The sequence below is a fragment of the Coregonus lavaretus genome (genome assembly GCF_964263955.1).
Source record: "Coregonus lavaretus genome assembly, contig: HAP1_SCAFFOLD_1412, whole genome shotgun sequence".
Taxonomy (NCBI): domain Eukaryota; kingdom Metazoa; phylum Chordata; class Actinopteri; order Salmoniformes; family Salmonidae; genus Coregonus; species Coregonus lavaretus.
Window position 1 is genome coordinate 89,577 of NW_028159697.1, and position 14,958 is coordinate 104,534.

Sequence of the window (14,958 nt, forward strand, 5' to 3'; positions counted from 1 at the left end):
TCTATCACCCTCCAGGTTCCCTTGGAGAGTTCATCAATGAGCTTGACGCCTTGATAAGTTCCTTTCCTGAGGATGGCTCACCCTTCACAGTTTTGGGGGATTTCAACCTCCCTACGTCTACATTTGACTCATTTCTCTCTGCCTCCTTCTTTCCACTCCTCTCCTCTTTTGACCTCACCCTCTCACCGTCCCCCCCTACTCACAAGGCAGGCAATACGCTTGACTTCATCTTTACTAGATGTTGCTCTTCTACTAATCTGACTGCAACTCCCCTCCATGTCTCCGACCACTACTTTGTATCCTTTTCTCTCTCGCTCTCCTCCAACACTACTCACTCTGCCCCTACATAGATGGTAACGCGCCGCCGCAACCTTCGCTCTCTCTCTCCCACTACTCTCTCCTCTTCCATCCTATCATCTCTTCCCTCTGCTCAATCCTTCTCCCTCCAATCTCCTGATTCTGCCTCCTCAACCGTCCTCTCCTCCCTTTCTGCATCCTTTGACTCCCTGTGTCCCCTATCCTCCCGGCCGGCTCGGTCCTCCCCTCCAGCTCCGTGGCTTGATTACTCATTGCGAGCTCACAGAACAGAGCTCCGGGCAGCGGAGCGGAAATGGAAGAAAACTAAACTCCCTTCCGACCTGGCATCTTTTCACTCCCTCCTCTCTACATTTTCTTCATCTGTTTCTGCTGCTAAGGCCACTTTCTACCACTCTAAATTCCAAGCATCTGCCTCTAACCCTAGGAAGCTCTTTGCCACATTCTCCTCACTGCTGAATCCTCCCCCCCACCCCCCCCCCCCCCCCCCCTCCTCCTCCCTCTCTCTGGATGACTTCGTCAACCACTTTGAAAAGAAGGTTGACGACATCCGATCCTCGTTTGTTAAGTCTAATGACACTGCTGGTCCTGCTCACACTGCCCTACCCTATGCTTTGACTTCTTTCTCCCCTCTCTCTCCAGATAAAATCTTGCGACTAGTGACTGCAGGCCGCCCAACAACCTGCCCGCTTGACCCCATCCCCTCCTCTCTTCTCCAGACCATCTCCGGTGACCTTCTCCCCTACCTCACCTCGCTGATCAACTCATCCTTGACCGCTGGCCTTGTCCCTTCCGTCTTCAAGAGAGCGAGAGTTGCACCCCTTCTCAAAAAACCAACACTCGATCCCACTGATGTCAACAACTACAGACCAGTATCCCTTCTTTCTTTTCTTTCCAAAACTATTGAGCGTGCCGTCTTTAGCCAACTCTCTTGCTATCTCTCTCAGAATGACCTTCTTGATCCAAACCAGTCAGGTTTCAGGACTGGTCATTCAACTGAGACTGCTCTTCTCTGTGTCACGGAGGCTCTCCGCACTGCTAAAGCTAACTCTCTCTCCTCTGCTCTTGTCCTTCTAGACCTGTCTGCTGCCTTTGATACTGTGAACCATCAGATCCTCCTCTCCACCCTCTCCGAGCTGGGCATCTCCGGCGCGGCTCACTCCTGGATTGCGTCCTACCTGACCGGTCGCTCCTACCAAGTGGCGTGGCGAGAAGCTGTCTCCGCACCACGTGCTCTCACCACTGGTGTCCCCCAGGGCTCAGTTCTAGGCCCTCTCCTTTTCTCCCTATACACCAAGTCACTTGGCTCTGTCATATCCTCACATGGCCTCTCCTATCATTGCTACGCTGACGATACACAACTAATCTTCTCCTTTCCCCCTTCTGATAACCAGGTGGCGAATCGCATCTCTGCATGTCTGGCCGACATATCAGTATGGATGACGGATCACCACCTCAAGCTGAACCCTGGCAAGACGGAGCTGCTCTTCCTCCCGGGGAATGACTGCCCGTTCCATGATCTCGCCATCACGGTTGACAACTCCGTTGTGTCCTCCTCCCAGAGTGCGAAGAGCCTTGGCGTGACCCTGGACAACACCCTGTCGTTCTCCGCTAACATCAAGGCGGTGACCCGATCCTGCAGGTTCATGCTCTACAACATTCGGAGAGTACGACCCTGCCTTACACAGGAAGCGGCACAGGTCCTAATCCAGGCACTTGTCATCTCCCGTCTGGATTACTGCAACTCGCTGTTGGCTGGGCTCCCTGCCTGTGCCATTAAACCCCTACAACTCATCCAGAATGCCGCAGCCCGTCTGGTGTTCAACCTTCCCAAGTTCTCTCACGTCACCCCCCTCCTCCGCACACTCCACTGGCTTCCAGTTGAAGCTCGCATCCGTTACAAGACCATGGTGCTTGCCTATGGAGCAGTGAGGGGAACGGCACCTCCGTACCTTCAGGCTCTGATCAGTCCCTACACCCAAACGAGGGCATTGCGTTCATCCACCTCTGGCCTGCTGGCTCCCCTTCCTCTGCGGAAGCATAGTTCCCGCTCAGCCCAGTCAAAACTGTTCGCTGCTCTGGCACCCCAATGGTGGAACAAGCTCCCTCACGACGCCAGGACAGCGGAGTCACTCACCACCTTCCGGAGACATTTGAAACCCCACCTCTTTAAGGAATACCTGGGATAGGATGAAGTAATCCTTCTAGCCCCCCCCCCCCCCCCAAAAAAAAAAAGTGGTTAACCCACTGGCTATAGGGTGTATGCACCAATTTGTAAGTCGCTCTGGATAAGAGCGTCTGCTAAATGACTTAAATGTAAATGTAATGTTTTGCAGAGGGGTCAAATACTTATTTCCCTCATTAAAATGCAAATCAATTTATAACATTTTTGACATGCGTTTTTCTGGATTTTTTTGTTGTTATTCTGTCTCTCACTGTTCAAATAAACCTACAATTAAAATTATAGACTGATCATGTCTTTGTCAGTGGGCAAACGTACCAAAAGAACAAAATAACCATATATAGTTGGAGTTTCACTAAACTGTGGATTGCAAAACCCAACATTTCAATGGAACATCTGAAGTCCAAGAACAATTCAACATTAATGAATAAAGACAGCCAGCCCTGATAGATATTCACATGAACTATACATATGTTGAGAAGCTATTCAGAGAGATCACTACTATAAGGCTGAAGTCCTCGGACAGCCACTCACGTTGTAATGTGCCAGTGTGTTGAGTCTCTTCCACCTGCCCTCCTTCTGTGACGTCAAGTCCATGTCTGACAGGATCTGCCCTGTAGAGCCGGGGCGCCACTCTGTGGACGGGGGGGGAAGTGCACCTTAGCATTCTAATATTACTTAAAGGTATGTAGACTAACGTACATGCAAAAACATGAAACTTCCGGTTGTTCCCCAACTCTTAGCATTGGATAACAATGGTAGAACCGTGTGTGTGCGCATGTGTGCATTCTCACCCAGAGCAACACTGTCCACCTTCGGTCTCTGTGTGTAGGGCAGGTTGCGGTACACCTGTTCAATGATCTTCTCCTTCACCTGAGAGATGGTGTCACAGTTCAGCACCTTCACCGGCGTCACGTCTGGCCCCTCCCCGTGCACCAGCACCTGCAGGGTCTGATTGGACACACACAGATGTCAATCGTCCAGAGTCACACTGATCTCTGACCTCATGATTAGGCCACACCTATTTGTTTTGGTAAATGATAGCAACATGCTGGGTACAGCTGTCTAAAACAGCATTCTGTAGATTAATTTGCCTTGTGTGTATTGATTATTTGACCAAAAATACAATTTATTGCCTAAATGAATGAAAAACAGCATGGGGAGAGAAGACTTGAAACATGATGTCTCTCTCTATCAGTTTTCCCATAAATCACTGAGCTGATTTCTCTTCCAGATGATAACACGCTGTTTTCACAAAAGTCAGTTACAAGAGCCAATCATATTACAGGGTCCGTTACGAAAGCCAATCGTATTAGAAGGTCCATTACGAGAGCCAATCGTATTACAGGGTCCGTTAAACCAACCTTATCAGTGATTGAGTCTGATGGAAACATTAACCTCTAGCCCGTCTCTCTGCCCTTATTGAGCTTTCCCTCTCTCTCTCACCACTCCCTCGCTCTCACCACTCCCTCTCTCTCAATTATCTCTCTATGCTCTCTCTCTCTCAATGCTCTCTCTCTCTCCTCACTGAGATCTGAGACCCTCTGCTCAAAGTCGTTATTCCATTACATGTGATGTTATTGGACATCTACAGTGACTAGGGGCCCATTCGCTACCACCCCCTGTGTCCTGGGTCACGTACGCATCACAATAATACACAGAGAGTGAGATAGTCCATAGAGAAGCAGGTACCAGTGTGAGTAGAGGGCATTAGGACTAGATCACAGGAGCCAGAGGAGATGGTTAGACTTGATAAGACAGCTAGTGTTCTTGTATTGAGGGCTTGTGTCGTAGAATTACAAAATCGGTAGTAGAGTGGATATAGCTGGAAAATCCAGTTCACTCAAAATGGCTGCTGGTTCACCCACCATAGAGTGCTGCTTTGAATAGGAATATCTCTTCTATTAATTGTAATTCTTTGAGCGGTGCAGTATAGAGTGTACTCACCAGGACGCAGTACTCCACATCGTCCCCTAGGAGCCCCGTGTCGTTCAGAGTGTACTTGGCCTTCTTCATCTTAGCGTCCACTGGACCCTTCTCTACCTGGTGCTTGATGGCCTTGAACAGTTTGTATAGGGGCTCGCCCGCAGAGTCCTACACACACACACACACAGAGGGGAGTGAGCTCATCAGTACTAATGAGACCATTCTCTCTTCTCTTTCAGTGTAATTACTGAAGACACAGCCACATGTTCACTGTCACACAATTGATTATTTAAAGAGTGCTTTAATCCACAAATCTATAAGACCAAATAAATAAGTTTTCCCCAGGGTGGTCTCATTGGAACGTCTCAAACCAAACACTTCATCTGAAACATTAGAAGACAAAAGTGAGACATTGGGGAGCAAAGGAGAGGGAAACTGGAGAGACAGAAAGAGTGGTGGAGAGATGGAAAGAATGTGAATCAGAATGTGAAGACTTCAGAATCAATACATAAAATAAGAGAGAGAGACTGAAAAAGAGAGAGACTGAAAAAGAGAGACAGAAAGAGAGAGAGAGACAGAATGAAAGAGAGAGAGAGACAGAGAGCGACAGAAAGAGACAGAGAGAGACAGAATGAGAGACAGAGAGAGAGACAGAAAGAGACAGACAGAGAGAGACAGAGAGACAGAGAGAGACAGAGAGACAGAAAGACAGAGACAGAAAGAGACAGACAGAAAGAGACAGAGAGAGACAGAGAGACAGAGACAGAAAGACAGAGACAGAAAGAGACAGACAGAGACAGAGAGAGACAGAGACAGACAGAGACAGAAAGAGACAGACAGAAAGAGACAGAGAGAGAGAATGAAAGAGAAAGACAGACAGTGAGAGAAGGAGAGAGAGAGATTGTGAGAGATTGATGGAGAGAAAAAGAGGGTTTAAAAGAAAGAGCAGGTTTGAATAAACAACGTGTGAGTCTTACCCTGAGGAACTGATAGAGACAGATGGACATCCAGTTACACAGCATCCTCTCCACCACAGTCTCTGACCTGCACACACAAATTCATAAATTAAACAATTCAATTAATTAACTGCTTTCTTGTGATCTACTGTTATCTTGTGATCCACCTGTGTTGTGTTTACTAGGCACGAAACATAAGAAAACACAGAGGGGTACCATCTAAACTTGCCCAATAAGAAATGCTGGTTTTCATTAAGACAGGCCTGATTGGAAGGCTGTGTGTGTCTCACCTGCGCAGCATGAGTTTGGGGTTCTTGCTGTGCACATATTCCTCCATCAGTTCCAGCAGTAGGCTTCTCATGATGTCTGTGTAGTACTCTAGTTTCCCGTGCAGAGCCACAGTTAGTAACGACGCAAAGTAGACCCTGGACCTGGCGTTAAAGTCTGGACGGCCCTCCAAGGTCTTGATGAACTAAGAACACACAGAGACCCAACAGAGAGATGGGGTTAGCAACTCCTGTTTAAATCAATAGAACATCTGTAGGTATAGAACGAGTATCGACTCTATGTCAATACTCTGAAACTGTATCTGGCACAAGTACTGTAGACAGGCAGCCAGGCAGTCAACCTAATAGACAGACATACAGACAGACAGACCGACAGGGAGAGAAACAGTCAGCCATCCAGCCATCTCAGCAAGCTGAGTAAAACCTACATTGATGAGGAAGGTCTTGGAGTTGAGGAGGTTAGAGAACTGGTTGAGGGCCTGAGCTACGATGACCTTCCGTCCCTCGGGGATGTCCAGCTTGCCAGTGATCATGACATCATTGTCCCCGTCTTTAGAGGGTAGGAAGAAGACCCGGTCTGTGTAGGTCTTATAGTCCAGGAAGGGGATCCTGGCCTCACTCAGGTCATTGGTCTGGTCCTCCATCTCGATCATCAGGTCTGGAGGAAGATACAGAACATAACAAGACTAGCTCCTAGGAGAACCAGAACACAAATAGACTAGCTCCTAGGAGAACCACAACACAACAAGACTAGCTCCTAGGTGAACCAGAACACAACAAGACTAGCTCCTAGGAGAACCACAACACAACAAGACTAGCTCCTAGGAGAACCAGAACACAACAAGACTAGCTCCTTGGAGAACCACAACACAACAAGACTAGCTCCTAGGTGAACCAGAACACAACAAGACTAGCTCCTAGGAGAACCAGAACACAACAAGACTAGCTCCTAGGAGAACCAGAACACAACAACCCTAGCTCCTAGGAGAACCAGAACACAACAAGACTAGCTCCTAGGAGAACCAGAACACAACAAGATAGTGTGTGTGTGTCATGTTTTAGCAGTGTATGTGGTGTGTGATAGTGTGTGATGTTATAGCAGTGTATGTGGTGTGTGATAGTGTGTGATGTTATAGCAGTGTATGTGGTGTGTGATAGTGTGTGTGATGTTATAGCAGTGTATGTGGTGTGTGATAGTGTGTGTGATGTTATAGCAGTGTATGTGGTGTGTGATAGTGTGTGATGTTTTAGCAGTGTATGTGGTGTGTGATAGTGTGTGATGTTATAGCAGTGTATGTGGTGTGTGATAGTGTGTGTGATGTTATAGCAGTGTATGTGGTGTGTGATAGTGTGTGATGTTATAGCAGTGTATGTGGTGTGTGATAGTGTGTGATGTTATAGCAGGATATGTGGTGTGTGATAGTGTGTGATGTTATAGCAGTGTATGTGGTGTGTGATAGTGTGTGTGATAGTGTGCACATACCTGTGAATTCCTTCTTGCAGCGGTCTCTCACGCTCTCCTCCAGATTCTCCAACTGGTGTTTTACTTTCTCATACTCTCTCTCTGCCTGCTGGCTCTTCCTCCTGTCATACACACATAGGAACAGTCCATTAGACATCAACACACAGGAACAGCCCATTAGACATTAACACATAGGAACAGTCCATTAGACATCAACACATAGGAACAGCCCATTAGACATTAACACATAGGAACAGCCCATTAGACTACAGACAACACATAGGAACAACTCCATTCAACTATTAACACATAGGAACAGTCCATTAGACTATTAACACATAGGAACAGTCCATTAGACTATTAACACACAGGAACAGCCCATTAGACTATTAACACACAGGAACAGCCCATTAGACTATTAACACATAGGAACAGTCCATTAGACTATTAACACAGGAACAGTCCATTAGATTACAGGCATTACATTTACATTTACATTTTAGTCATTTAGCAGACGCTCTTATCCAGAGCGACTTACAGTTAGTGAATACATATATATATATATTTTTTTTTTTATACTGCCCCCCCGTGGGAATCGAACCCACAACCCTGGCGTTGCAAACGCCATGCTCTATCAACTGAGCTACATCCCTGCCGGCCATTCCCTCCCCTACCCTGGACGACGCTGGGCCAATTGTGCGCCGCCCATGAGTCTCCCGGTCGCGGCCGGCGGCGACAGAGCCTGGATTCGAACCAGGATCTCTAGTGGCACAGTTAGCACTGTGATGCAGTGCCTTAGACCACTGCGCCACTCAGGCATGTCATTAACACAGGAACAGTACATTACACTACAGACATTAACACATAGGAACAGTCCATTAGATTACAGACATTAACACATAGGAACCATCCATTAGATTATAGACATTAACACATAGGAACAGTCCATTAGATTATAGACATTAACACAGGAACAGTCCATTAGATTACAGACATTAACACATAGGAACCATCCATTAGATTATAGACATTAACACATAGGAACAGTCCATTAAATTAAAGAACTGTTCCACTATGTGAATCTGTAGTTTGCACATTTGAGATTATTCCATTGGTCCTAAAGTGTAAACTCCAGACACCCATTTCACTGGGTTAAGTAAAAACAATTCACCCATCAGAACTACATGAGTGGTGCTTGATGGGAAGTGTAGTTGTGTACCTGTAGCAGTAGACGGACACAGCTATGAACAGTAGCATAGGGACGATGACAGCTGGGATGATGATAGCCAAAGGAATCTCATACTTCCTCTCATAGTTCACTGAGCCCACCACCCACTCACCATTACCAAACTTTATCTGAGAGAGAGAGAGAGAGAGATGAGGGGAGAGAGAGAGAGAGAGAGAGAGAGAGAGAGTCAGTTAAGCCAAACAGAATAAAGTGAATAACCTACAAGACGTGTATAATTGTGGAGAGCCAGATATACATCAAGGTGTTGATGCTGATATTTCTCTGTCAGAACTGAGTGGTCCCAGTCAGAAGACTATGGTTATTGTATGGTTGAATCAGGTGTGCTTTGACTGAAGTGAATGACTACAACACAGGACATTCCATTAAGACTGGACACCCCTGATTTAGATAGGTTCCAGGGTTCCAGTGTCTTAGTACATTTATATCTGAAATACATGAGAGCCAGAGAGACCTCAGATTGTCCAGTGCGAATGCCTGAAGCATATCTCTCGTTGCCATGGTTTTAGACAGAAGGCCAGTGTTGTCACCGTTAGGTCCAAAGGGTCGGAGCTGGTGTCTCTGCGCTGGCGTTTGGAGCGGGCTCTGGGCTGGGTGGACGGAGCTTCCAGGAACAGCTTGTCATCCTGCAGGATGGTCACCTTGCAGGAGGCATCTCCTACGAACGCCTGGGCTTCTTCAGCTGTCATGCCCTTGCTGAAACCACGACCCTGGGGAGGGAGAGAGAGGTGGCTGGCTGTTAACCTCTGGACTGCAGGGAGGGACATGCAATCATTTGTAATACCAGATATGATTACATCAATATTGATATGAATTATATCAATATCAATGCACTATAATTGTCTTTTCTCTGCGGGGGGACATCGTCACAAAGCAGAATAACATTTAAGCCACAATGGTCCACAGAAAACGATAAGCGAGTATTACCAGAAATAACAACTAAACAGTCACCATGACAACACAATCCCATAAGAGTAGTGTTACTGTTATTTACCGTGACGATGATGATGGAGGTTTCAGTGATGATGTTCTTGGTCAGTTCATTGAACAACGGGTCGGGGTGGTAGTCAAAGGTCTTCAGTTCCTCTACTTCGTTGTCTAGCTGGAGCAAGGTCTTAAAGGACTGGGTCTCATAGGACCTGTTCACCGCTGGACTGTCAAACAGCAACACTGTGTCGTTCTTATGTAGGGCATACTGGATGAACTGGAGAGGGGGAGAGTGGGATGGAGAGGGGGGCATAGAGAGAGGAGGGAGGGGTAGATGGGGAGGGAGAGTGGTAGAGAGAGTGGAAAAGAGAGAGAGAAAAGAGAGAGAGAGAAAAGACAGAGAGACACAGAAAGAGAGAGATTCAAAGATAGTTTGAAATCCAAGTCAATTTCATTCCTGGCAGGACACTGTTTGTGTTTAGTCTCACAGAGAAGTCTGTAGTCACAGACAAAGAACATTAAGGTCACTGAGTCACTGTTGACATGCTAGCGACCTGCCATGGATAATACCACAGCAAGAGTACTGTACACTAGAGGGATTAGAATACACTACTGGCAGGAAACAGAGAACTTGTTGAATGGTATACTAACCTCAATGGGAATGGACTCTAGAATGGATAACATATAGTGTATTGTATAATAGGAGTGGACTCTAGAATGGATACCATGTAGTGTATTGTATAATAGGAGTGGACTATAAAATGGATACCATATAGTGTACTGTATAATAAGAGTGGACTCTAGAATGGATACCATGTAGTGTATTGTATAATAGGAGTGGACTATAGAATGGATACCATGTAGTGTATTGTATAATAGGAGTGGACTCTAGAATGGATACCATGTAGTGTATTGTATAATAGGAGTGGACTCTAGAATGGATACCATGTAGTGTATTGTATAATAGGAGTGGACTCTAGAATGGATACCATGTAGTGTATTGTATAATAGGAGTGGACTCTAGAATGGATACCATGTAGTGTATTGTATAATAGGAGTGGACTCTAGAATGGATACCATGTAGTGTATTGTATAATAGGAGTGGACTCTAGAATGGATACCATGTAGTGTATTGTATAATAGGAGTGGACTATAGAATGGATACCATGTAGTGTATTGTATAATAGGAGTGGACTCTAGAATGGATACCATGTAGTGTATTGTATAATAGGAGTGGACTCTAGAATGGATACCATGTAGTGTATTGTATAATAGGAGTGGACTCTAGAATGGATACCATGTAGTGTATTGTATAATAGGAGTGGACTATAGAATGGTTACCATGTAGTGTATTGTATAATAGGAGTGGACTCTAGAATGGATTCCACGTAGTGTACTGTATAATAGAAGTAGTGTGTACTAACCTCAATGGGAGGGGCCTCCTGAGAGAAGTCGTCAGCAGAGGGCAGCACCTTCATGGTGGCTCTCTGGATGAGGTCAAAACCACTGCCCACACACACGATCCTCCTGCCTCCACTGAAACACCAGACAACACACACGTCAGCTCTCAATACAACACAACACACACAATCCTACTGCAACTCGCTGTTGGCTGGGCTCCCCACTTGTGCCATCAAACCCTCTGCAACTTAGCAGAACGCAGCAGCCCGCCTGATGTTCAAACTTCCTAACTTTTCCCATTTCACCCCGCTCCTCCGCACACTCCACTGACTTCCAGTCAAAGCTCACATCCACTACAAGACCACGGCGCTTACCTACGGAACAGCAAGAGGAACTGCCCCTCCCTACCTTCAGGCTCTGCTCAAACCCTACACCCTAACCAGAGTACTCCATTCTGCCACCTCTGGTCTCATGGCCCTCCCACCCCAACGGGAGGGCAGCTCCTGCCCAGTCCAAGCTCTTCTGTCCTGGCACCCCAATGGTGGAACCAGCTTCCCCCTGAAGCTAAGACAGCAGAATCCCTACCAATCTTCTGAAAACATATTTTGTGAACTAACACTCACACTTTACTCTTTTCTCTATTACTAGCGCTGACTTTGCAGATAGAGACTTTGAGGAAAAATGTACTTACTATGACTGTGATATGTGGTTGTCCCACCTAGCTATCTTAAGATGGCTGCACTAACTATGTGGCTCTGGATAAGAGCATCTGCTAAATGACTAAAATGTAATCCTCCTGCCTCCACTGAAACACCAGACGACACCATATATCAGGGTCATGTTAGTAAGCACAAAACAGGAGAAAACTTTTGAAATGTTTTGAAAGAGGGAGACACTACCTGAATTTGTCCAATAAGAAACAGTAATTTCATTATGCGCTTCAAACTGTTTTGCATTCAACCCAAGCTTCGTTTAAAGAAAAAGAGGTGCTTTGATTTCAACCCTCTCTGGAACATTGTGGCTGGACTTTCCTCACCATACGAAGCTGGTCTTGGGGTTGTAGTCAGTGAGTTTGGCGTTCTCAGAGTACTGGAAGGGGACAGGGACGTCCTTGGAGGTGGTCTTCCCATACCTCACTGAGACTATCAGGGGCTCCGATGGAACCTTCTGGCCCTTGTATACACCTGTCTCACAGGTGATCTCACTGCCAAACGACAACCTAAGGGAGAAACAGGGACAGAGAGCATTATGGGAAAGGTCAAACAGGGGTCGTAGTGTTGAGGGGAGAGAAGGTCGTTCCAAAGGAACAACAAGTCAAACTCAATATACCGTATGGCTAATATATTTCAGAGGTTGGCCTTGAGAGAACAACTGAATACGACATGACTTAGGCAACCTGTACAGACAGCAAACTGTAGGGGTTGGAAGACTGAAGTGTAAGCATCCTTACACTTTACAGGGCGTTCCCCCCACGGTGACAATAACATCATCCTTGTTTGCCGTATTCAGGTGTTTCCCAGAGATAGTGATGACTGTTCCCCCAGCCTTAGGGCCCTTCAGGGGGGAAACGGTCTCAGGGATGGGGTCCTGGAGAGGGTAAGAGATGGGACATCAGTGATAAGGTAACATACTTAGGTCCTGGGGTTTTTCCTGACTGCATGACCTGACAAGGAAAAACTGCCTGTCCTAACCTTATAACATACTGTATGGTTATTTAGCAGATGCTTTCATCCAAAGTGTTTTACAGTTAACACATTGTATGTATACAGTGGGGGGAAAAAGTATTTAGTCAGCCACCAATTGTGCAAGTTCTCCCACTTAAAAAGATGAGAGAGGCCTGTAATTTTCATCATAGGTACACGTCAACTATGACAGACAAAATGAGATTTTTTTTCTCCAGAAAATCACATTGTAAGATTTTTAATGAATTTATTTGCAAATTATGGTGGAAAATAAGTATTTGGTCAATAACAAAAGTTTCTCAATACTTTGTTATATACCCTTTGTTGGCAATGACACAGGTCAAACGTTTTCTGTAAGTCTTCACAAGGTTTTCACACACTGTTGCTGGTATTTTGGCCCATTCCTCCATGCAGATCTCCTCTAGAGCAGTGATGTTTTGGGGCTGTCGCTGGGCAACACGGACTTTCAACTCCCTCCAAAGATTTTCTATGGGGTTGAGATCTGGAGACTGGCTAGGCCACTCCAGGACCTTGAAATGCTTCTTACGAAGCCACTCCTTCGTTGCCCGGGCGGTGTGTTTGGGATCATTGTCATGCTGAAAGACCCAGCCACGTTTCATCTTCACTGCCCTTGCTGATGGAAGGAGGTTTTCACTCAAAATCTCACGATACATGGCCCCATTCATTCTTTCCTTTACACGGATCAGTCGTCCTGGTCCCTTTGCAGAAAAACAGCCCCAAAGCATGATGTTTCCACCCCCATGATTCACAGTAGGTATGGTGTTCTTTGGATGCAACTCAGCATTCTTTGTCCTCCAAACACGATGAGTTGAGTTTTTACCAAAAAGTTATATTTTGGTTTCATCTGACCATATGACATTCTCCCAATCCTCTTCTGGATCATCCAAATGCACTCTAGCAAACTTCAGACGGGCCTGGACATGTACTGGCTTAAGCAGGGGGACTCATCTGGCACTGCAGGATTTGAGTCCCTGGCGGCGTAGTGTGTTACTGATGGTAGGCTTTGTTACTTTGGTCCCAGCTCTCTGCAGGTCATTCACTAGGTCCCCCCGTGTGGTTCTGGGATTTTTGCTCACCGTTCTTGTGATCATTTTGACCCCACGGGGTGAGATCTTGCATGGAGCCCCAGATCGAGGGAGATTATCAGTGGTCTTGTATGTCTTCCATTTCCTAATAATTGCTCCCACAGTTGATTTCTTCAAACCAAGCTGCTTACCTATTGCAGATTCAGTCTTCCCAGCCTGGTGCAGGTCTACAATTTTGTTTCTGGTGTCCTTTGACAGCTCTTTGGTCTTGGCCATAGTGGAGTTTGGAGTGTGACTGTTTGAGGTTGTGGACAGGTGTCTTTTATACTGATAACAAGTTCAAACAGGTGCCATTAATACAGGTAACGAGTGGAGGACAGAGGAGCCTCTTAAAGAAGAAGTTACAGGTCTGTGAGAGCCAGAAATCTTGCTTGTTTGTAGGTGACCAAATACTTATTTTCCACCATAATTTGCAACTAAATTCATAAAAAATCATACAATGTGATTTTCTGGATTTTTTTTTCTAAATTTGTCTGTCATAGTTGATGTGTACCTATGATGAAAATTACAGGCCTCTCTCATCTTTTTAAGTGGGAGAACATGCACAATTGGTGGCTGACTAAATACTTTTTTTCCCCACTGTACATATACTGTACAATATACTGAATGTGTCCCTTGACAAACTCTGGTGTCACAAACACCATGCTCTAACAACCCACTGAGCCCATTGGGACCACCAGTTACACCTCATGTCACGCCCCATTACCCTTCACTGCTTTATCATCACAACAGCAGCAGCCCAGATACTGAACACTTAGTACTTTATCATCACAACACCGCTACTGAACACCACTTAGTACTTTATCACCACAACACAGCTACTGAACACTTAGTACGTTATCATCACAACACTGCTACTGAACACTTAGTACGTTATCATCACAACACCGCTACTGAACACTTAGTACGTTATCACCACAACACTGCTACTGAACAGTTAGTACTTTATCATCACAACACCGCTACTGAACACTTAGTACTTTATCATCACAACACTGCTACTGAACACGTAGTACTTTATCACCACAACACTGCTACTGAACACTTAGTACTTTATCATCACAACACTGCTACTGAACACTTAGTACTTTATCATCACAACACAGCTACTGAACACCACTTAGTACTTTATCACCACAACACAGCTACTGAACACTTAGTACTTGATCATCACAACACAGCTAATGAACTCTTAGTACTTTATCATCCCAACACAGCTACTGAACACCACTTAGTACTTTATCATCACAACACAGCTACTGAACACTTAGTACTGTATCACCACAACACTGCTACTGAACACTTAGTACTGTATCACCACAACACTGCTACTGAACACTTAGTACTGTATCACCACAACACTGCTACTGAACACTTAGTACTGTATCACCACAACACTGCTACTGAACACTTAGTACTTTATCACCACAACACTGCTACTGAACACTTAGTACTTTATCATCAAAAC

General features: G+C 45.6%; 1 protein-coding gene across 1 annotated transcript in view; it reads right to left on the reverse strand.

Moving 5' to 3' along the window:
* Positions 1–14,958, reverse strand: part of LOC311122550 (plexin-B2-like) — a gene marked incomplete at its 5' end in the record, with an annotated part of 31,302 nt that overhangs the window by 11,750 nt on the left and 4,594 nt on the right. Inside the window, 13 exons of the mRNA XM_084196896.1 lie at positions 3,032–3,132; positions 3,292–3,448; positions 4,445–4,591; positions 5,401–5,467; positions 5,670–5,851; positions 6,095–6,324; positions 7,150–7,250; positions 8,348–8,484; positions 8,905–9,084; positions 9,369–9,578; positions 10,726–10,837; positions 11,739–11,921; positions 12,153–12,289. Of these exons, the coding sequence (XP_084053022.1) occupies positions 3,032–3,132; positions 3,292–3,448; positions 4,445–4,591; positions 5,401–5,467; positions 5,670–5,851; positions 6,095–6,324; positions 7,150–7,250; positions 8,348–8,484; positions 8,905–9,084; positions 9,369–9,578; positions 10,726–10,837; positions 11,739–11,921; positions 12,153–12,289 (1,944 nt within the window). The remainder of the gene's footprint in view (positions 1–3,031; positions 3,133–3,291; positions 3,449–4,444; positions 4,592–5,400; positions 5,468–5,669; positions 5,852–6,094; positions 6,325–7,149; positions 7,251–8,347; positions 8,485–8,904; positions 9,085–9,368; positions 9,579–10,725; positions 10,838–11,738; positions 11,922–12,152; positions 12,290–14,958) is intronic.